Consider the following 23751-nt stretch of genomic DNA (forward strand, 5'->3'; position numbering starts at 1 on the left):
AAATCAATCTCATTGTTCTTGAGGTACAGTGAGCAACAGACTGACCAATACCTTAATGTGTTTAATTATTAGAGTGCATAATAGAGCATAAAACTGGTCTAATATTCACATCCAAATATTTTGATTACACAATAGGGATAAAGACTCGGTTTGAGACTAGGTTTACATATCCCTACCGATATTTTGTAGGACTAAATCGTCCCTAACAATATTTGAACAAATGCAGATGAATGAACTGCACTGCTGCTGTTTCAGAACCATGGACAGTGCTGAGAGAGAGAGAGAGAGAGAGAGAGAGAGAGAGAGAGAGAGAGAGCAGTAAGCTGCTAAGACACAGACACAGAATCCTTCTGAAATTCACAGAATATTTCGCTCTCTGTTAAAGCACTGAGAGAATTAGAGCCACATGTGAAATATGATCTTGAATTTTGAGTCTGCGTTCTGAAAATTAAAGCTATAATTCTGACTTTATTCTCAGAATCCTGTTTCTTCTTGTTTTTCCCCACTTTTTGCTATTGCTATTTACTTAATTTACTAAATGATTTATTGACTGATTGATTGATTTGTGTTCTGTGCTGAGTGTAAGATTTCATTTGTAACTGCTGGATCCTCGAAAATCAATAAAAATACTGTATAAAAAGATATTCACCCAAAGAAGATTATCTGTTGCCACAAAACAAGAGGGAATAAAACAAGTGGTTGATATTTTTTAATCTTTTTCTTTATTAATGAAGTTACTTAAAGCTGGGGTAGGCAGTTCAATTTTGGTTTCATTGGGTAAGAGTTTCATAATAACCTTAAAGCATAATGTAATTCAAGTGGTGTGAGAGAAAACTAGACCTCTGCTTCTCGTCTTGGCTCTGTCCCCCTGATAGCATACTGATTGTTACAACCATCTTGTTGGTAAAACCATATAAATAAATGTGAGGGAAAAAAAGAAAAAAAGAAAATCTAGCCAGTGACAGGAGACTTAAGCCAATGCACTTACTATATGGCAACTTCAGTACAGTTTTAGCTACTGTGTTTACTCTCCATCACTGTCTGTACCTGTGAGGGGGACTGGGTGGTATCTTCCTCATCCTCGTCCTCCTGCCCTTCCTCCTCTTTGGAGGTTTTAAGAGTTGGGGATGTGGAGGTGGTGTTCTCTCCGTTCCCGTTCTCCTCCTCCTCCTGGCTGGGAGCTCTGCGCTGGGCCGACGGGAGGCTGTGGAGGAGGTGGTGGATCCGGATGTAGTGGGACCGTGGCGTCTCCGGCTCGCCGCAGGCCGACGCGATCACCGTCTCCAGCTCCGACACTGGGAGAGAACAGGGGCGGTTTTTGCGGCGCGATGGAGCATTGGAGTTGTAGTTTGAGAAGAGGGCCTGGCAGGTGCAGGGGACGCAGCTTCTTTCTCCTTCCTGTGTCGCCTCCTGTGGGGTCCCTTCAGCTGGTACAGGGGTCTCCTGGGAGGTGGTGTCTCCCTCTGCGGGGGCCTCCACAGTAGCAGCCTCACTGTTTGTTGTTGCTGCTGCTTCAGGATTGTCAGAGTCCGGCTTTGGCTGTGTCTCCTCCCCAACCTCCTTTTCTCCTCCTGCCACCTCCTCCTCAGCTTGGGCTGCAGACTCTGCTCTCTGCTCCTCCTCTCCTTCCACCTGCTGCCTCCCCTCCCTTTCTCCCTCATCTCCCACCGCTCCATTGTTTTCCTCCTGTCGCTCAGCTGTGGCCCCCTCCTCCTCCTCCTGCTCCACCTGAGGCTCTGTAGGCAGGGGCTCCTCCCTCACTGTGCTCTCCTCCTCCGCAGTTCCTTGCTCCGTCTCTGGTGTCACCTCAGTCTCCTCCTTCTCAGCAGGCTGGGCCTCCTCAGGCGCTGAGCCTTCAGCTGTGGGGGCCGGTGCTGCAGAGGTGTCAGTTTCAGGAGGGATGTCCAGGGGGAGGTCAGGCATGTCAGGTCCCACACTGAGTGTGTCATCATCAGGTGCATCAGCAGCGTGGGTCTCATTTGCTGCGTTTTCCCTCTCAGGACAGGCTGCTTCTATGACCAGAGACACCTCCTCATCGTCTGAGAAAAGAGCACAAAGAGACTTCAGCTGACTCACATAGTCACTGCCTTCTAACTGACGTGTTTATCATATTCTTGACATTCACAAGTTTGCTGCTGTGTACACTGATGTACAGATTTAGAATTGCACTCCTATTACATTGTTGGACTCATGATTGACAGTTAAAGTTTGTGTAAAGCAACATTAAATGTGTTCTGAGTTTGTCACACCACAGAAACATGTGTCATTAACCACCCAGACAAATTCAAATGATAAAAAATCACTAAGTAGATAAAATTAGGTCTCAAAACCATGAAAAAAAGAGCAGTTTTCTCTGCTCTGAAATGCTAGAGGCATGTTCGCTCTGCAGTCTCAGTGTCAAACACCACTATGACCTGAAAACCACCGGGAAATTGGACGCTCTGTCTAGCAGGTTAATTGGACATGTCCAGACATGTTTGAGCCACCAGAGCCAGAGGATGGTGACAGGATGGTATTTTTTTTTCTTCTTTGTCGGGTTGTTGGAAGTGAAATGAGCTGAAGTGAACTGCTGGGCTGATTTGGACTGAGAGAGTCACTATAGGTATGTTTGGAACTGACTGTTATGGAGGGTGAGGGGAGGGGGAGGTGGTCTATACATCTTTACTAGCCATATGTTTCCTACTGTGACAGTGGAAATCTCCTAACCCTCCCTCTGTTACAATTAGAGGATGTACTGGTAAGTTTTACACCTTTTTTTTTGATCATTCTTTAAGGATTTGTAGGTCATCATCTTCCAGCATCACTGCTGGATCTCATTACTGAAGAACAATGCTCCCCTGCGTTTTAGCTTAGAATCAATAGAAGCAAGAGTTTGGTGATTAAACTTCCTCTTGAGACTCTGGAGCTTACGGCTGTCGGCAAAACCACAGACGCGCTGTTATTGAAACATCCACCATCAGATCCTGCACTAACAGTCAGGAAGCTCTCCACTGCAGTCAGCGTCCCCTAGAACTGGTCCCTGGTGTAGAGGACTCCCATGTCTGATACGCTAAGTACGGAGATGAATCCACAGCTCCCTGTGATGTCCTCGTCTTTCTTAATGAGCCAGGCTGAGGTGTGTGAATGTTGGTGTGTTTGGGTATATAAATCTTTCTTTTTTATTCTTTCATGTGTCATTTTTGTTTCTCATTATTAGGTTTTTTAACGTTCAAAATTTTTTAAAGGTACATCTGCACATTCACTGGTATTTTATACTGCTCTCAATAAAAATATTTGGCAAAAACAAACAAACAAACAAAAACTGGTACCTACATAATCCACAATGCAAGTAAACAGCCAACAGTTCATAGTGAACATAAGTTTAAAGGTTCATGCAGTTTCCCTGTAGAGACGGATAACACGATGCACCAGTGCAACAGATTTCTTTAAAGCTGTGGGGAGATAATATGTCTGTTCATGCTGCTAAATGGCACGCTGCCTGATGTACCTGGGTGAATAGAAGAGGTCAGCTCAAAGCGGAACTGCAGCTGGCCGCAGACATGATCTGTTGGCATCCTGCGACCCAGCGAGTAACTCACTACCCGATCCCTGCAGACAAAAGACAGAGACAGAGAGAAAGAGACAAGAGTGTGTGAAGTACAAGTGCAGGGAGAGACTCCCTCCGATATTTATTTTGACAAGCAAGAATCTGCAGTACAGGAAATGCAGGCTGTTGGAATGACAGCTAATGATGTCATAGCTAAAATCAGATCGGCCCATGAGATTTAAACTGGCTGCAGCCACCTACATCCGTCATTTCATCTATTGTGCATGTGGGCTTTTGTGTGTGGGAAACCTTCCACAGCTCTACAGACTTGAATCATCGAGCACTGGAGTAATATTTGGACCGATGACAAACACAGTCCCGGTGCATGAGTGTGTATGGCGTGTGTGTGGTTTACCCGATGGCATGTTTTTCCAGCAGCCTCTGGACTGGGACGGAGAGCTTCCCCAGGAAGCGCTTGATGATCGGCCGACTCTTGGCAAACTTATCCTTCACCTCGATCTCCAGGACGTCAGTGGGCAGAGACACAAAGTTAAACCTCTGAAGAAACAGACGGACACAGAGGACAGACCATCGTCACGCTCTGTGTCACTGGACTGGGATGATGTTTGATATCTGTCTGTGTACTATGGTCACACCATAAGATCGGTTTTGCAGGTATTTGGTCAAAAACAAACCAAACTTTCTCTCTCTTGATTCAAGAATCAATGCCACCTTTTCCCTAAATATAAACCCTCACCTTACTTTTTAAAATTAGGCTAAATATTGCTGTTAATCAGAGAATACTGGAGCAGAAACACCACATTTATAGTGACACTGACGAAGAACATTTTATTTAAAGTGGATTAGTCACAGTTATACCATGGTCTGAGTCAGTCCTCTTCAGCAGTTGACTGGCAGTTATACTTTAAAAAGGTTCAACACACACACAGTTTAGTTCAAGTTTAATCACCATTTGAAATTTATCTGCTACCCAACTGTAACCATAGCGATAATAAAAAGCACAGCTGTCACAGCTCACACCACTTCCTAACTGGAGGTGATGCATATGAGCAAGTGGGCAAAGTTTCTCACACATCTGATCTATTTTATCTGGCTAAAATCCTTAAGCTTTCTGTTTCCCCTCAGCAGTCAAAGGGAGGACCAGAGACTAAGTAACAAGGTTGAGAAGAAGCGGCACCTTTTACATGACCCACAACAGCCTTTTTATAGAAATATCCTCAATAAAGGACAGGTTTTAAAAGGAAAAAAAAGAGATTTTGGGAGTTACAAGTAAAAAGACTGTCTTCCAACTATTAAGGATTTAAGAAAATCTCTTTAATTATGAATAAATAACTCAGACACCCAATTTACTTATTTACAGAGAGACATCGCAGTGCTCGCAGTAGTTAGGGAGCAGTGGTACTTATTATCAACTGTGGCAACCCAGTGTGTGTCATGACTATGGTAAGCTCTTGCTTCATAACTTACAATTTTGAGTGCAAAACTTCCATCAGAAAAATCTGCTTTTATTTCTACTCATTGATTATTCCTCACGTGGCACAGTATGCAACTATAAAATTATTACAGTCCAATAGTTGTTGAAATATTTCAGACTGGATCAAAGTATCATTGCCCTCCACAGAGCCATGCCACTACCATGGCTAAAGAGTCAGTACTGGCTTGGGTCAAGGTGTTGTGATGTTTTAAAACAGAAAAATACGCTGCTTTGAATAATAAAATGTTTCTATTATGTTTTTCCCCATTTCTTTTTAATTACATCTCCTTCTTGTCTCACACTGAAAAATCCAGAATCTATAAACATAAGTAAATATAGTTGATTTAAAAAATGCTGCATACAAAATGTCCAATTTTGGTGCAGGTAAACACCGGAGGATTCAAGTTTTCACATCGCATTCGTGCAAAATGCATGCTGGACTATTATTGGCTCTAATCTAAATGTGATTTGAATTCTGCTCGTACATCCCTTCAGGCAAACAACTGTGGAAACAAACTCTGCTCTGCACAGTGAAGCACAAACACCACAGTCAAGAAACTACAACAGGAAAGATGATTTTGATGAACCACAGTCTTTTCTTAAATTTAACCAAGATTATAAATTGTCATGAAATGAAACTGATCAAATTGAAACACTGTACACTATAATACAACCAAATGTGAAAGCCCTCAGTAAGTCATGTCGTTGTGAAATTTATAATGACGTATTTCTCTTTATAGCGCTAGTCTATCTCTTTCTAAATTGGTTTATTTTTGGAAGCCTTTATGAGGAATCCACAAAATGTTGTTTCTGTTTATTTAGTCTCGCTTGTAAAATGTGACCTTCACATCCCTCGTTTTCCTGCCAGCTGATGGTCTCAGTGTATCGTTGAAGCTGCAGTGGTCTGCTGGATTAAAGTATCTCCCCAGCTTTGTACCCGCTTAATTTAGGGTTTATTTTTATTTCTCCAAGCCAATTAGAGATGTATGTGGCTTTAGTTGGGATGAAATAAATTATCTCCCTCTCCCTCTCTGTGTCTCTGTCTGTTGTCTCTCAGCAGGGGTCTGATCGCTGTCCAAGCTGCTTAAACATCGCTTCAGAGCACAGAACTTTAACTGTCCAAATCCTCCAAAGCGTTTCCACTGCTACCAAAATATAATTCAGACAGAAACACTGAGCACAGCTTAAAGCCCTTTGGGACATGTTTCTAAATTTCTGCTATTCAAATTCTTTATGCTTAAATGAATACTGGCACTAATTATACGGTATTAGCAGCTTTAATCCAAAAGTATCTATATTGGTACAACAAGCCTAGAAATATAAGTATATATTGGTATATCTATAACCATTTTAACCCAAATATATTAGCTCTTAAGTCCAATAAGGGACCTTTAAATAATGAGATTGACAATATTTTCCTGAGACTATGTTATTATGTTACTATGAACAGTGGCCACTGAGGCTACAGATGACAATTAGGGTATTGGATAATGATGGCCTTATGCATAACTACTGTTAAGCACTTTAAGCTTAAAGGCACAGTTCACTGCAAATCAAAAATACATATTTTTCCTCTGGCCTGTAGTGCTATTCATCAATCTACATAGTTTTGGTGTGAGTTATAGAGTTTTGGAGATATCAGCTGTAGAAATTCGGTGGCCAGAATACATGTTTGGTGGTACAAATGTAAAATTTTGTAAAAACAATACAATGCAGTACAAAACGAGCGATTTAACATAATTTAACACAGCCTTCCTTACCTGTGACACTTGGTTTGTCCATATTTCCCATTTAGTGTGATGTCCAAAAAAAAAAAATACATTTTAAAATTCAAACCGGTGTCTCTTTCCAAAAATCATAACCAGGTTATTCAAGATAATCCACAAACCTTGTTGTGAGCAGTTTCATGTAGAATTCTACTGTAGAAATAAAGTGGTTCCTACATGAGTTCTACTGCAGTCCCGGTAGTTTCTTATCTTGAGTAACCAGGTCATGATTTTTGGAAAAAGACAATTGTTTAGGATTTTTCAAATGTTTTTCTTCTTTGGCGACCACAGGCTAAGTGTCACTTAGTGCCATAACATATACATCGGTATGGCCAATATCTCTAAAACTCTTTCTTTTTCATTCATAAGACGATTGTGTTCCATAGTTTCCTTTTAATATCAGAAAATGCCGTGGAAACACCAAAACCAACTGTGTTTTAGTCTGAGTCATAATAATTAAAAGAACTCCATGACTGGTAAATAAGTCCCAAAATACTTTAAGTGTCTATAAACACCAGGATAAGAAGGTTAGGAAATTAATGTACTGCTGTAAATCTAATGAAGTATTTTATCATCACTAAGTTGGACCATAGATGTGATGTAAAGAGACACTTGAGAACACTTCCAACATATGGTGTTGCAAAGACCTTTATGAAGGTATTTTTATAGCATCATAAATGTGTAGACATCTGAGCACGGTGCTTTAGGGAACCTCTCTGAATCAGTTCTTTACAGCACCAGACGGGCTCTGCTGTGGTACAGAACAAGCCTGAAGCAGGAGCAGCGTCCCAATATGGCCCTGATAGAAAATTACATGACTTCTGCTCTGGGTTTCTGTGACCTGGAAAACATACCTCCCTTTCTTATTTATTATTGTCATTTGGCTGCCCTGTCTTGTTGGGCTGAAGAACATTATTAAATATCTTCTTTGTAAAGTAAATTTCATTTATAGTGCTCAACCAAACTAGTCTGCACTGCAAAGGGAAAAGAAACAGCATGAATCATAATTTAATAGAATGCACAGTAGATATGAATAAAGACACAAAAAAGGGTTAGGGTTAAGTTAGTGTCAGTGATATATGATTGCAGAAATCTGTCTAGAAGGTTAATAAAAGTACCAGTTTCTGGTGCTACACACTAAGCTTGGGCGGTATCAACTTTCTCACATCTTCATACCTTCCTGTCATTCTACCAGGGTAAATGAAAGGCTGCCTCACTACTATTTTGTTTGTTTGTTGTGTTAGTTTGTATGCAAATGAATATGTATCAGTCAGCTGCAGCATTAAAACCCAGATGCCTAATCCTGTAATAATGTTTAGTTTCCCTCGTGCCGCCAAAACAGCTCTGATCCATCGAGGCCTGGACTCCAGAGACTTCTGAAGGTGTCCTGTTGTATCTGGCGCAAGACATTAGCAGCAGATCCTTTAAGTCCTGTAAGTTGTGAGGCGGGGTCTCCATGGATTGGACTGATTTTTCCAGCTCATCCCACAGATGCTCAATCAGATTGAGATCTGAATTTGGAGGCCAAGTAAACACCTTGTCAACACCAGGCCATCTTCTTCCATCGCTCCATGGTCTTTACGCGCTTTCAGAGGTGGACAGGGGTCAGCATGGGCACTCTCACTGGTCTATGGCTACACAGCCATGCAGCAACCTGCTATGCACTGTATATCCTGACAACTTTTAATCATAGCCAGCAAACTTTTTTAGCAATTTGTGTGACAGTAGCGCTTCTGTGGGATGGGCAACATGTCCCTGTTGCCGGTTCACTGGTTGTTTTTCTTTGGACCACTTTTGGTCCACAGTGAAAGATGACATGGAGACATGGTGCAATGAATAGCAGCAGCAACAACTTTTTATTTTCTCTCCCACATGTCAAAAACTGAACTTAGGCAACAAATCTATGGCAACTCTGAGGAGACAAATACCTCAAATACAGAAGGCTTTTAAAGTTAGTGAAGTAAAGTTAAAGTTAAAATGGTAGAGGGCTCAGTGGTCGATGACTGTCAGCCATGATGAGGGGCAATGCTATCGTCCATCAGCCCAACCCTAGTTCTAACCACTGCACACCTGGAACATCCCACAGAACCTGCTGTTTTGGAGATACTCTGACCCAGTTGCCGTCTAGCCATCAAAGTCCTTGTAAAAGCCCTTGTAAAAGTCGCCCAGGCAGTCACACTGCTCATTTTTCCAGCTTCCAACACATCAACTTCAAGAACTGGCTGTTCACTTGCTGAACAGTCAACTATCAACTACTGTGGGTGTGTGTATCAACTGTAGCAGATTTTAGCTACTGTCCCCTGCTAAACCTCGCAACTGAGCTGTACTTCAGCAAGCATTACAGTCAGCGGCTCTGTGTGCATCATCTTGGCTGTGTTTGGTTTTTAGATGTGGTATTTCGTGTTTGTCCTGGGATATTTCATTTTCAGTCCTAGTGCTGGAGGACAGATGAAAAGAGATAAAAAGGAAACATGAACGGGGAGGAAAACAGGGCAAGAAAAGGGAGCGAAATGAGGAGAGGAGCGCACTGAAATTTAAAAGGTGCACCTGGTTGCATGGGATGAAATGAAATGACATTGTGGTGCTAAGAAGATAGAAAAATGAAAAGAGGAGGGGAAGAAAGGCCGGGCTGGGGAAATCAGTGTGCAGGGTGATAAAGGAGGAGGATGAAAAGGGAGTCGGAGTGAATAATTTACAAGATGAGCCAGAAGGGAGCAGACAGAGCAAAAGTGCGTGTTTGTGAGCGGAGGATGCGGGACAAACTCAATAAGGAGGGAGTGATTGTACAGGAGAGAGAGGGGGAGAGAGAGGAAATGCTGGGAGGAGGAGGGTGTGTGTGATGTTGCAGCAGCAGAATATAATGATAATCTGAAGGAAGAGGAGTGAAATGAAGCTGTAGAGGAGGAACAGAGGACAGGAAGGAGAAGAGGAGGCGGAGGAGGAGGGTGGGGAGACAAAGGGATAGGACAAGGAGAGGAGAAGCAGGAGGAATGAGGAAAATTGAGCCTATTTATCATATGGAAGCTGTGAGATTTACTCTTAAGAATGCTGTTAAAAGCAGGGGATAATGTAATTAATCATATACATGCTCAGAGCCGGAATAGCCAATCAGAAACAAGGTTTAAAGGGATCCTGCATCCACATAGCACTGCCATAAACTTGGGACGCTTGTGAAAGACAGATTAAAAATGAATGCTCTGAATCTGTGCAACAGAGAATGATACATAATGACTTTTAGTCTGGGCAATATATGAATATTTTATCAATACCATGATAGAAGACTAGATATTGTCTGAGATTTTGTTTATCATTATATCATAATATGGTATAATGTTGTCTCTTTCAGGTTTAAGCATTAAAGTAATGTTAGTTTCTGAATTAACCAGACTGTTCTATTATTTGCCTTTACCCACTTAGTCATTATATCCACATTACTGATGATTATTTATCAAAAATCTTGTCGCGTTGATATTTTTTGAAAGCACCAAAATTGATCCCTGCACTATTGTTGCAAAATTGAGGTATTTTTATTTTTATTTTGTCCACCCACCCCTGCCCTAGTGTTGGGTAGTTTAAATTAATCGATGTTGCATACTCTATAGGATTGTCACATTATTGTACATTATTATGTCGCATTATTTGTGAATTTACAGTTTGATCATGTAGATAAAATGTTCATTCATTCATTCATTTTCCGTAACCGCTTATTCCGTAGGGGTCGCAGGCTGCTGCAAAGGGGGGACTTAGGGTAAGATGAAAAATAGATAAAATGTGTGTATTGATATATATTGTATCTCGTGGCATGATCTAAAAATATCCAGATATTATTTTTAAGCCATATCGCCCAACTGTAGTCCCTTAGTATAGGTCAAGCTATACATCCTACATTTCCCATAATGCAACCTGACAAATAAACCTGCCTCTTCGTTAGACCTTTGTTGCCCGGTAAATGCCCATAACCTTCACTCCATGCCCCTGATTGGTAACACAGAAATTCTGTCAAAAGTTTAGTAATCAAGATAAATTAAGCTGAGATAACCCTGATGACATCATTGTGACATCACCGGTGTAATGTGAAGTAATTTACATAAATGCACTGCTTTGGTGCACAATTTTGACCATGAAACACCTCTCTCTGTGCCACTGCAACTCAAGTTCCATCTGTAGCTAGCTAGTTAGCTTCACAGGGTCAGCCTAAATCCCACAAGCTCAGTTCTTGCTATAAGATATTTTCTGGAAAATATCTACCAGTCTTTTAAAAAATAAACTAAACTGAGGAGCTGGAGGCCACATTGATTCATGAATTTGAAGCAGCAGAACCAGAGATATTGTTTTCTTCACATTCTACAATGCAACTATAGAGCTGACAAAGATGCACCAATCAACCATGATGATGTTGCCAAACATTTTCTCATGCGGACTTGTTCGGCCTTGTGCTTAAGTTTTCTCTCACTGCAAAGCTTTACTACAGCAAACTTTTGCAGCACATCAGCCCCCGGTTTGTTTTCACATTCTCCATGAAATCATGCAAGATTGTGCTCCCTCTGGTACATAATCCTAATAATATACCTTAATGAGGCCTGGCTGTAACCTGAAGCACTTTTGGAAAAAAATATTAAAGTTATTTAATAGTGTTTTATTCTGAAAATACAATTTATATTCTCATCAAAGAAAAGTTACAAAAGTGCTTGCGTATTGTGTCAATTACAGTTTTAAGAAATAAAGAAAACTGAAATCGTCCAAAACTAGAATCTGCAGGAAAATTGCGATTGGTGCATCTCTTCCATTGACAGTTTGATCATAGATAGCGGTGTACTATGCTAGTAGTTCCTAATGTAGCCTGGAGCCACTAGCCTCAAACAGAGATGAGGATAAATTCACTTCTTTCAATACAGCAATGTTACAGACACAAAAACAAGACAGTTTGTGACTGACTTAGTGATGAAGTCACACCATTGGCTGGTTGAGTGTTGGAGTTTCCCTATTGGCCATTGCTATTTCAAACTAACTAGGCACAAACAATCCTGAATTATGTTGAGGGAACTTTCTACACAAGAGGCGTGATTATGTCACTTTTGGTGTCCACACCTTGCCTCACCTCTAGTATTTCATAGTATATACAGCAGATCTATACACTACTCTTTGACCTAGTTGTTTTTTTTTTGTTTTTACAATGCTCACACTATATTGTATATTTGCCATAACAGGACACAGTTTCATTAGCATGACAACATATGGATGTAAAGACAGGAAAGCAATGTTCTTTTTTCTTCCTCAGGAAATTGCACAGAATAAAAGACTGCCATTATTGCATTATAGGTCTTCTGCTTCTGTTCCTTCCTGACCTGACATCACAGGAAACTTTTAATTCAGATGTCAGTGTTACTGAGCGAGAGAGACAAGGACAGCAAAGGAGAAGACCAGGAGAGATGAGGAAATCACTTCAGCATTCATGTTTCTACAGTCAGGATCACAGCTGCACCAGCTGGCCTCTGAATTACTACAAGGTGCACATACAGTAAGATCAGCTCTCCACTGGAACCCAGTGACACCATCACACCATCACTGCACTGCTGTGACAAGCCAACTCTTTCCAAACTCTTTCTCACATGCAAAAAGGTGGCTAATAGGAGTTCAGTTCAGCCCCACACGCCATCCGTACAGCAGTATGAGCTGTAGCGTGGCACACAATGAGACACAGTATCAGTTTGCATGTCTCTCTCCACATGAAGGTATTGATCCTTTCACAGTGATAAAGGTCATTTTCATTGAGCTGCACGCTGGACTTTATACATATTGTAAAAGGCTGAGGTTTGGTGTGCCAACCCTTATCTAGATTTACTATTAAATTTCAACATTGTGTTCTTTACAAAATGTGCAAAGCACACTAACTTTATTCCCTTCTGTATAATTTGCACAGTATGCACATTGCAAACTGAGTATGTATCTAAAAAAATGTTTGCACAGGATTTATCTGGCAGCCTTACCAGTGTCTTTATACTATGCATAGTGTATATGACCTATCACACTGAACCTTATGTTCCCTGTAAACATAGCTGCACATCACTGCACCTTCTTTTGGGTTTTTTTTTATTTTTACTCTTCAGTTATAGTGGGGAAATATAAAGTTTTAAGGTAATGAAAACACATCAATTCTTATTTTCAGATGATTACACACTAATGAAAATATACATATGAATATCATATTCCATTTATGCCATATTCTGCCAAAACTGGTCACACAGTGTAGCAGACTTTTTACTTGCTCAGCCAATGACCAAAATGTGCACATTCACAAAAAAAAAAATAATGGCAAATGTGACCACTGGGACAGCATATTGTACCCTGAGGCCAAGGAGCACACTGAATAAAACCCTCAGAGAAAAGTGATCTGATTCCCGGACACAAAAATCAAAATCCAATCTGGAGACACTGGGACAACTGGAAGAGGGTCACCGCCGCCCGAGCAGCTTCTCAGATACAGACTAAAATTAGACATGTGATATTGATAGAAGCTCTATTTAAAAACACTGCAGATAATTTCATTTGGACATGCAAGACAGTCATAAGGAGGCCATCTGGAGCCTGTCCACAACTCCTGGACTATATCAGCATTGTAAAGTAAAACTCTAATCATTATCATCAACTGCACCATATCAGATCCTGCACACTTGAAGTACAGTAAATGGCAACAATCAAGGTCAACATTGATCTAGCAAATAAAGATAAATATAACCCTTCATTCATTATTCAGTACACTTTATAGCAGCACTATTTATAGAGTATATCTGCAAAAAGTCTTCAAAAGTTCTTTCCAGTATTATAACTGTTTCCAAGGATCCATTCTTGTCATAGCTTATTTTTTATTGTACCAATAATGTCACTTTATTTCATTACATAATGACGCAGAATGGTCTCTTATATCTGGACAGTACTGGGCTGCGCTATGCTGACCGAGCTAGCATGCTATGGAGACCCATTAGAGTTATACAGTACATTACTGCCAAGCAGACCGAGCTCCACTCAACATGGGAGCCATTTGAAGAAGGAAAGTGGCTCTGAGCTGAGTGGATGCTGCCAACAGGGACTCTGCATTAAATCAGTGTATGGAGCCTCCTGAGGGACATAATAAAAGGTAGAGACTGTGCTGTCTAGCATTCTGACAGAGACACTTCAGCGAGACAGGAAAGTGATCCAGATTATGTTATGGACAAAGCACTGAGGCATTTCTAGCGTTGTTATGGTCCAACATGCCCATTTAATCAGTCACTCCCATGCCATGTCTCCCCCTTTAATATCTGATTAACCAGAAAATCTCATTCTTGAGAGCTGGGGCAAAACCATGTTTTGAGGGGGTTCTTATTTTTGCTCTTTAATTATGCTGGAAATATATTTTAAAAGGTCACTCTTGGCTATTAAACCTTGTAACAGGCCAAACCTCCTAGTCATTAAATTTTCTATTAAATGCAGACGTCAGCTCCATCAGATGGAAAGATCTATTTCCATTTCACAGCGTAGTCGTAGTGAGCAGCCATTTTATTTTTTAAAGTGTCTCAGAGTCTTAATGTTAATCAAAATACACATTTTTAAACCATAATTCTTGTTTAGCTTTGATCTAGAAGGACTACAGAGTTGACATGTTATGGTTGAAACACATCTGATAAAAATATTATTTCATGAATTTGTTGAAAAAATATAAAGTTTACCAGTGTTAGAGCAGTATTCCCACCTTTTTTAACCCAGGAAGTGAGATGGGGTCCTCAGGGTATAGCTAACGGAGTTGACGGAAATTTGTGAGACAAGATCGATTTTTAAAATAAAGATGATTCTAATGGCAGATTTTTACACCTGTGTTATCAGCAAGTATTGTTAGTTATATTTTGAAGCCTTTTAGCACATGCAGTTGTTTTGAAGTTGTGAATTCTTGTCTGGGACAAGGCTATTGTCTGTCATAAAACATGTTTAGAAATTAAAATAATTTAAGCAAACCAAAACATTTCATAAATTACATATATTTCATATATATATTGGCCCTAAAAAATAAATATTTACCCAAACATTGGAATTAGAGTGTGGGTATTAATACATTTTTAATTTTTTTTCATTGGATATAATTTTTCCCAATTCTCACACACAGTTGTTGTACAATTATAGAATGGGTCACCAATAATGTTGTACCTTTAATACCACACAGTACACATAATAGCGGCTCCTGATGACAGCACAGCTGATTAACTGTAACAGACGCTGAGAAATCACTGTACATCAGCCAAAGTAAAGTTGGCTTATTGGAGCCAATGGCTGCATATAAATCTGGGTCATCTGCAGTAGTACTCAGACCAGGATCCTTAAAATAAATCTGTCTGTAGCTGCTCAAACTGACTGCATCAGGACTGTATGGGTTAAGATTGACACTGACTGCGGAGTTGAAGCTCTGGACAGTAGAAGAAACTGCAGACTAATACAGATGCACACTTTTACTGCTTCCAGGTTATAAACTGCCAAAAAGATCTTCAACTGTTCTTTATCTTTAGAATTTTATTTTCCAAAAGCTTTTAACAAACACCATGTCACTACAGAGTACATGCAATGTGAAAAGAGTCGCTCACAATGATAAACCCACAGAGAATTGTAACCCAAATTCTCAGCTCTATGGAGTGTTTGCTTTCCAGATAAACCCACTGAACACTACCTGGCCCGCAACAACAGCAGACGGACACGCTTGGCGGGTAGATGGAGAAAAACATGGAGGAACATTTAGCAGATAAAGAGCCAGATATTTTTCTCTGGAGTCGATGAAGGCCATAACAGAAGAAAATGCAAACATTGCTCTGTGTCTGCTAGATGGATAAGTGGGCAACTGTTTGCTTGGTTAGCCAAAACTACTTTATGAGAGCATAACATGTCAGTGCCTATAATCTAACCTGAGCTGTGGAGTCCCCCAAGATTCAGTGCTTGGTCAACTTTTATTTTCTATTTATATGCCTTTTTATGCAAAGACATTATATTATTTTCCACTTTTATGCAGACGACACTCAGATATATCTTAACTGTGACACATACAAATAAATAATCATTCCAAAAGCCAAATACATTCACTATAGTATCATGTATAACAAAGGAAAGCAACAAATCCTGACATTTGAGGTAATTTTCTTCCTTTTTTACCGAAATTGTCATTGAATTTCAAAATTGAAATTGAATATTAATTTTCTGTTGATCAGGTAATTTACTAATCGTTTCAGCTCTAATCTGAACATGGCCACGGTTAAAAGGAAAATACAACCAATACATCATCTTACTTTTATGATTCATCTTAGCTTGTGGTGTTTTTTTCCTAAGATACCAAATACAGTGTGTCATAAAATCTCTTTTGCTATTGTTAATTAATTGTTAATTAATTTTCAGTCATAACGACTTTTGTTCACATTTGTCAACATAGTGACAAAATGTTCTGTTTGTAATTTGTTCTAATAGAGAAAACGTAGAGGCATGAATGACAATGGCCCTCAATGACACTGATAATGATGCACTGGCAAGAGGAATACTTTATTAGGTTACATGACAGGAGGTGACAGTGATATTACTCACCTTAAATACCATGCTCATGACGCTGAGCCTCAAACTATGTCCCATTAGTAAGATCATTAAAGAATGGCAGAAATGAACTAAGATGACTGAAATAAAGTGGCACTGACACAGGAGTTCAGGATGTTATAATAAATCCTTGGAATAAATTCATCTACAGGGAGTCCGAGCACGCCTGTGATTCATAATTTTAGTTATGTGTGTTTGTCTTGCAATGCTCTTTCTCTGAATGGGGAATACTGTGTGACAACTGTAGTTTAAGTTAAAGCAGTAAAGGAGTTCAACTGCCGGTTAAGGTTGAAGCACTGAACAGTGTAGTCTCTGAAATGTAGTCCTGAGTTTAACCCCTGTAGGCCAGTTTGTTTGTAAGCACTTAAAGAAGTTGAACTCTCAGTTGAAGAGTAAGAGATGAAATATCAGTTGATGTCGAAGCCGTGAAAGCAAGTGTAATGTCAGCTATCAAATAAGCATTGAAGTAGTTCAACTGTAAGTTGAAATGCTTGTTTACATTGTCTGTTGAACGGTAAGTGGTAAAAGTAAGTTGAAATGTCACGTGTTGTATGTACACAGGAAGGCTGAGCATATCTGTCATTCAACCAAAGTTAGAATAATCTTTTATTCTACCCTAACTTGTCTTTTTCATTCAATGTCATTTCTCTAACCTGACTCACCAGATGGTCTGGTACACAGAACCATCTGGGAAGTTGTTTGTAGAAACTGTTTGGAAAAGGGCAGGCACTTTCAAAAAACACTTGGCAGGTGATTGGATGAACCATCTGTCTATCTGTCTAGCTTCAAACAATCAGAAGATATTCTTGCCAAAGCCGGTTGAGAGAAGAGCAAAATCATCTTTTAAAAGGAGAAAAGCCTTCAGTGTTGATCTTTGCTCTTCTTTCAATGAAGAAATCCTCTCCAGTTCTGATATAACTGATGCTATCACAGTATCTACACTAACTTCTTCAGGAGCCGCCGTTGTTTGTTCAAGACAATTTGCTTCCATGGATGCTTCTCACCATTGTCCCTCCTAGGACACTGATTGGCTGCACCACTTTTGGTGCGGACACAATCAGATAACTTGTGATCTTGCGTTTCCAGCTGCCTCGCAAGGTAACCATTTATCAGCATCAAGTGCCGTTGAAAAAAAATCCTCTGAAACTGGTTGTGAGAGTGACAGAGAGAGTTTTCTGTTAAAAATAATCCATAAATTTTGTTTATTTCCAATATAGAACATTTTCTAAGCTGTGGTCATTTCATGAGCACATTGTTCACTGCAGACTTTGGTGATGAATGTCCTCTCACAGCTCAGATTTTGGGTGTGTGGGAAGATCTAATCTGGTTGAAAATCAGTAAATACAAACTCTTTTTGAACATCAGCATCACTTGATGATATTTAAACCACTCACTGAACTATCTGTCATGGATAGAGCGCACAGCTGCAGTATATGTACCTCATAAAGAAATCAATTTCATGTATTTAAGAAAGAAACTACTGCTTCAGCAAAGCTTGTATTCATACTGAATTAGTATTTTAAAATAATTTCATTTTTAAAATGCTGTGTATTTAAAATATTACTTAAAGCCTATTTGTTCATGTCACCAGCCTGCTGCTTCCACAACACGATCGATTGGTGATGAACTTTCCAGAAACATATGGTTTTCCAAGAAAAAGTCCCTAAATGAGAAAATCAATTGACTGATCTTGTTTTCCACACAGCAAACATGATTTTCATGGATTACATTGATCCTCTTACTCTGGTGCTGAAACCAAAGAAGCACCCAGTCATCCCTTTTGTGTGGTGTGCAATCTGCTGCACAGGGTTTACAATGGAAACCTCGTTCTTTAAATACAAATCCAATATTGAGACAAACTATCCTGGACAAAATTTAGATTTTATTGTCAAGAACCACTGTTTTCTTTCCATCAATACTCAGAACACATTTATACCACGGTTTCAACAAAACACCCTTGTTTTTTACCCTTGCATGTTCCTTATATACATCGTAGACCCTGTGCAGTACTGGTCCAAAGCCACAACGGAGCAGAGGAAGATCAGGGTCATGGGGGAGGTCACACAGGTGGAGCAGGAGTGCTACTCCATCAAGGCAAAGCGACCAACAAGGAGCAAAAGCACAATGGGAGGCCACCAATTGGGCAGATATCTGCTGAACTCTGCAAGCACGCCTTACAGTCTTGATAAGGGCAACATATGATACCCTTCCATGTCCTCGTAACCTCTCCCGGTGGTTCAGGAGTGAGGAGGAGTGCCTGCTGTGTTGCAACAGCAACACAGGCCTCCAGCACATTCTGCCAGGGTGCAAGGGTTGCACTGGCACAGGAGATAACGGACTCCATAGGGAATCTCTTGGTTCCTCACAATGCTATTCCAATTCAGAAGGCTATGATGCGCTGATAAATTGGATCGGACAAGTATATCACCTACTGACGATGGGCTGAATCCATCGCCAGTTGCTTCGTTTGGCTGATTTTCTGGTTGATATTGTTCATTTTATTTTGCTAATGCTATGGCCTGCAGAGTGAGATCTGTTGCTCCATGCCACACTCTCATCCAGCGGCGCAGTTCACACCCACTCAGTCGGATCATAAGCGCGCTGAGCTGGGTGAGGAGTGGGGAGGTAAACAGCCTGCAGAGTCAGACTCTTTGCACTCTTTCATGCGGTGAATTAAGGATTTAATTCGACCAAACCAGAGCTGGTGATTGTTGGAAGAGTGGACAGACTAACAAAGATGGTTTCAGTGAGTTTTCATGTTTTTCTGTTGAGTTGAGTTACCAAGCCAATTAAGCTCGTCTTACTTCAGTAAAAGAGAGAAACTTGAATTCAGAAGGTGATTGTAATTCTGTTTAAAAAGGAAAAGGGGTTAAGTGTGGGAATGTTTAATTTCTTGACACTTTGTGAGTTTTGTTTTGTTTATTGGATGTAGTGAACGTATGCAGCGTATGTAATGTAGTGAATTCGCAGATTGCGCACATCTTCTAGCTGAGATTTGAGAAGACGTGAGGAGATGGGAAGGGGGATGAAGATTTCACCGAATGCAGATTGATTGGCTGATGACAGTAGCTGCTTAAAGCAACACTGCGGCGTCTGCTTTCTACATTTTCCAAGTCCTTGGGAAACAAGAACAACCTCCGAGCTGCAGCCTACACACTGAAAACAGCAAATTAGCACCTGGGACGCTAATGGTATGAATATATGAAACTATATAAAAAACAAATTAAATAATTAACTCTGCCTTTGTGTATACTTTAAACGCCCAGATGAAGGCTCCATGCAGGAATATTTAAGTGTTTTCTATCGTGATGGGACCCAAATAAAACAGTCAAGTGTGAATATTTTGTTCTCCTTGATGTGATAACTTAAATGTGCTACCTTTTTGGCATATGTTCACTAGATTTTGAGTTTAGCACTCCACTGAGAATCCCACTGTTGAAGTGCAACCTCCTTTTCGAACACACAGTCACACATTTCTGCCATCCATCTTCCCCCCAAACTGAATTCTAACCTTCACTTTCTATCCTGGGAAACAGTACATTGAGAAGTGATACTGTTCTCCACTCCACACTTGATAACAGCAGGTGACTTTAAGCAGAGGTCTGTGAGGCTTTAAGTCAGTATTTGGCACAGACAAGAACACAGATGGCTCAAGGAACAGCATGGATAAGGAGAATGTAGTTTAAACAATTTAAATGTCTAAATATAGCCTGGAAATCTACCAACACATGTGAGAGAGGGAAAGTGTACTGCTGTGTGTGTTTGTGTGTGTACCTCTGTGCTCCACTGCGGGTTGACCGTGTTGCAGGCCACTTTGGAGCGTTTCTCCTGGCCGTGGTGTGGCAGCGAGGGGAAGATGCTGTGCTTTCCAGGCTGGATGGAGAGCTTCAGGTACGGGTCGGGATTGAAGAACATCCCCTTCTTCAGACCAACTGCCTGGAGGTCTGAAAGCAAAGAAAGAGCAGGGGATGACAAAATGTTTGCCTTCTGGTGTAACTTAAGAGGTTCACAGGTACAGACCAAAAGTGAAATTGACACGTCTCAGGGCTTTTATTAGCGACTTCCAAAAAAAGTCTAATTTTTAGCAAAATGCATAGTGATGTACTGAGTTCATGGTGCACATAGCTCTGCAAATGACAACTTGACTTTTTTGACACAAAAAATTACCCCCCAAAAAACTCTTTAATGTCAAAGTGAAAACAGATTTCTACAAAATAATGTCAATTAATTAAAAATATATAATGTAAAATAAGTGACTGCATAAACATTCACCCCCTTTAAATTGACTGACCTAATTCAACTAAGGTCCAGCCAGCTGGTGCTTGCAATCTCACAATTAGTGAAACGGAGATAACCTGAGAGCAGTGAACATGTCTGAACTGATTGTAGTAAAGACACCTGTGTCTGGAAGGTCCAGAAGCTACACAGAAATGGTTTAAAGACAACAAGGTGAATGTTCTGGAGCAGCTGAGTCAAACCCCAGACTTCAATCTATTAGAGCCTTTGTGGCTGAACTCGAAAAGGTCCGTTCACACCTGATCCCCCTGCAACCTGACAGAGGTTTAGCAGTTCTGCAAAGTGTCCAGATGTGCCTGATAGAGACCTGTCCACACAGATTCAGTGCTGTGGTTGTGGCCAAAGGTACATCTACTAAATACTGACTTGAAGGGGGTGAATATTTATGCAATCACTTATTGTACATTATATATTTAATTAATTGACATTACATTGTATACATCTGTTTTCACTTTGACATTAAAGAGTTTTTTGGTAAATTTTTTTTTTTTTTTTAAAAAGCCTAATTATCTTGATAATAATTCTATTCATGAAAGAAATAAGAGCAGAAAACATCCAAGGGGCTGAATACTTTTTATAGGCACTGTGTGGGTAGTTGACAAATATGCAGTGAAACACAATTTTTGTGTGAAATCTAATATCTGAGAAAATATAAGGGTCAGTAACTTTATGCAATCAATATGCAAATAACATGAGAAATTTATCTTCACTGTTTGAGTTATTTCCATATAGTGTGATTTATTTCATGTGAATAACACTAATTTTCCCCATGGATGACTTGTTAGATCTGTTGAATGTTTTTCAATAAATATAAGACAAACTTTGCTGTCATTCTTTCGAAGCTGTTGACAATTATACCAATTTATAATGAGTGATGATTACATCTCCCCTAATGTGATACTTTGATTTTATAGGACTTTATATACATATATGTATTTGTAAAGTTCCATTTATATTAAGAAAAATGATCAAATATAGACAAAGTACTGCTTTTATATAGATATAGCCAATACCGGTACCAATAGTAGTAATATCGTCCAACAGATACGTTGGTGTGGCTCTACAACTCACTGATGGATGAAGTCACTCTCGAGAGGTCAAAACAACCACTTGGGGACTTGTGACCTCAATACAGTAATTCTAAAATACAGGTAATGGCACACTTTGATTTTGAGAGAGCCAGTTACACTTAATTTGATCTGTAATCATTCTGCCACAGAGATAAATCCAGCTCCTTCATCCAACCCAGAGCTGCTTCCAGCTGGAGAGACGTGGCTGTGATGGAAAGTGCATGAGGCTGCGGGTAGGAGCTGAGCTGGAAAAGATCCTTGTGTGTACTTGTCATACAGTAGCTGGGAAGTTTTTGTAAGAATACTATTAATAGACAAGATCCCTTTATAAGTGATGGACATCATAGCAGAAGTACAGGCATGCTGTTGCCATGGAGATCTGTGTGTCTTTGTTAATGAGTACATTGTTGTGTAGTGGAGGTGTGTGAAAAGTTATAGCTGAAACTGCTGTAATATCCCTTTATTTATCTATTTTTTAACTGTGTCAAGGTTGTTTCGCCTTTGCTTGTTTAGGGCTGGAACTAAATTCCAAGTGGTGTGTGTATAATCTGAGTTGTAAAAGCAGCCGGAGGAGGATCCTCTCCCCAAATCTCGGGTGATATGTGATGTAAGAGTGCAGTATATGATAAGTTATGTAAGACATGCAGTACAGTACGTGCAGCAGATTCAAGGAGGAGTGAGAGTGCACACACTGCACTCCATTCATCGATCTGCTCCTGCAGAATGAGCCCATTTAGCTTGATTTCATTTCACACAAATGGAATTATAGACAGCGCAAAATAAAAATAGAACTTAAGAGCAGGACACAAATGTTTCTGCTTAAAAATGTGTCTGAAAGGCAACAATCAGCTGATTCTAAAAGTCCAAAATATGTTTTCAAAGCAAAGTTATGTGTTAAATCCTTTTTTAAAAAAATATTATTTTAATTATTTTCTCAATTAATCAATTAATTAATCCTGTCACAATCTTGTCAGTTGAAAAATAGGTCTAAACGTGGACGTATAACTGTCCATTCCACGTTTGGACCTATTTTTCAAGCTTTTCCTGTAACAATCATTTTCATTATCGATCAGAAAATGTCGATAAGTGTTCCCCAAAGCCCAAGATGACGTACTCAAATGTTTTGTTCTGTCCACAACACAAAGATATTCATTTTACTGTCAAAGAGGAGGAAAGAAACCAGAAAATATTCACATTTAAGAAGCTGAAATCAGAGAACTTTGGCATTTTTTTCTCAAAGATGTACTCAAATCAAAGTATTCGATTGATTGCTGCAGCTCTGTGTTCCACAATCTAATAGTTAACATGGAAAAATAATCATATAGGTGACACAAGTAGATTTACATGTAAGAACAAGTTAATATTCCGTAAAAAGTTTGGGGATTTGAGGAAGATATAAGGAACAACATGTTTTGGGATGCTGGTGATTATGTGCAGCTCTAACAGCGAAAAACAAGAGAGATTAAATTATTTTCAAATTATTTTGATATCAGGAAAGATCCAGTGAAGGTGATCTTTAAGTATGTTCTGTAGTTGATCTTTTTCACTATCATTATCATTACCATCACTGTTTGATTCTTTTCTCCAGTATTATACAGTATATAACACATTTTGCTCTCTGAGAACATGCATGAGCTTAATTTACATCCAAAGGTGGTCATTAATAGGCTCAAGTCCATCACATTTATAATGTAAAGAGCAACTTAACGACGTGTTCAGCTTGTATGCAGCATTCATATCTAGATTCTTCAAACTGCTGCCAGTCACATACTCTCTATCACACCAAGACTTATGTGACTCTGTTTCTTTAAATCCTGGATGACTGCCGGGGACAGTATGTTGAATCTGGGTTCCCAACATCTGTGATGGTCAGGAGAAACCAAGTACAACTCTTCACGCTGCCGAGAGCTGATTTCTCTTTTTATATGCCTTGACAGTTGTCAAGATTGAGGTAAACATATTGTTTTCTTCAGACAATATCATTGATTTTTCACAGTTTTC

General features: G+C 39.8%; 1 protein-coding gene across 2 annotated transcripts in view; it reads right to left on the bottom strand.

The window, feature by feature from the left end:
• The window catches only part of hecw1a (HECT, C2 and WW domain containing E3 ubiquitin protein ligase 1a), a 101158-nt gene that overhangs the window by 30728 nt on the left and 46679 nt on the right, over window positions 1–23751 (bottom strand). For both annotated transcript variants that reach the window (XM_084746953.1, XM_084746952.1), the window contains exons 7-10: window positions 20159–20328; window positions 3942–4084; window positions 3488–3588; window positions 1048–2039 (exon numbers count right to left, since the gene is read on the bottom strand). In XM_084746953.1, coding sequence (XP_084603079.1) covers window positions 1048–2039; window positions 3488–3588; window positions 3942–4084; window positions 20159–20328 — 1406 coding nt within the window. The remainder of the gene's footprint in view (window positions 1–1047; window positions 2040–3487; window positions 3589–3941; window positions 4085–20158; window positions 20329–23751) is intronic.

The sequence above is a fragment of the Lutjanus erythropterus genome, chromosome 21, assembly GCF_056507025.1.
Source record: "Lutjanus erythropterus isolate fLutEry1 chromosome 21, fLutEry1.hap2, whole genome shotgun sequence".
NCBI classification, from domain to species: domain Eukaryota; kingdom Metazoa; phylum Chordata; class Actinopteri; order Lutjaniformes; family Lutjanidae; genus Lutjanus; species Lutjanus erythropterus.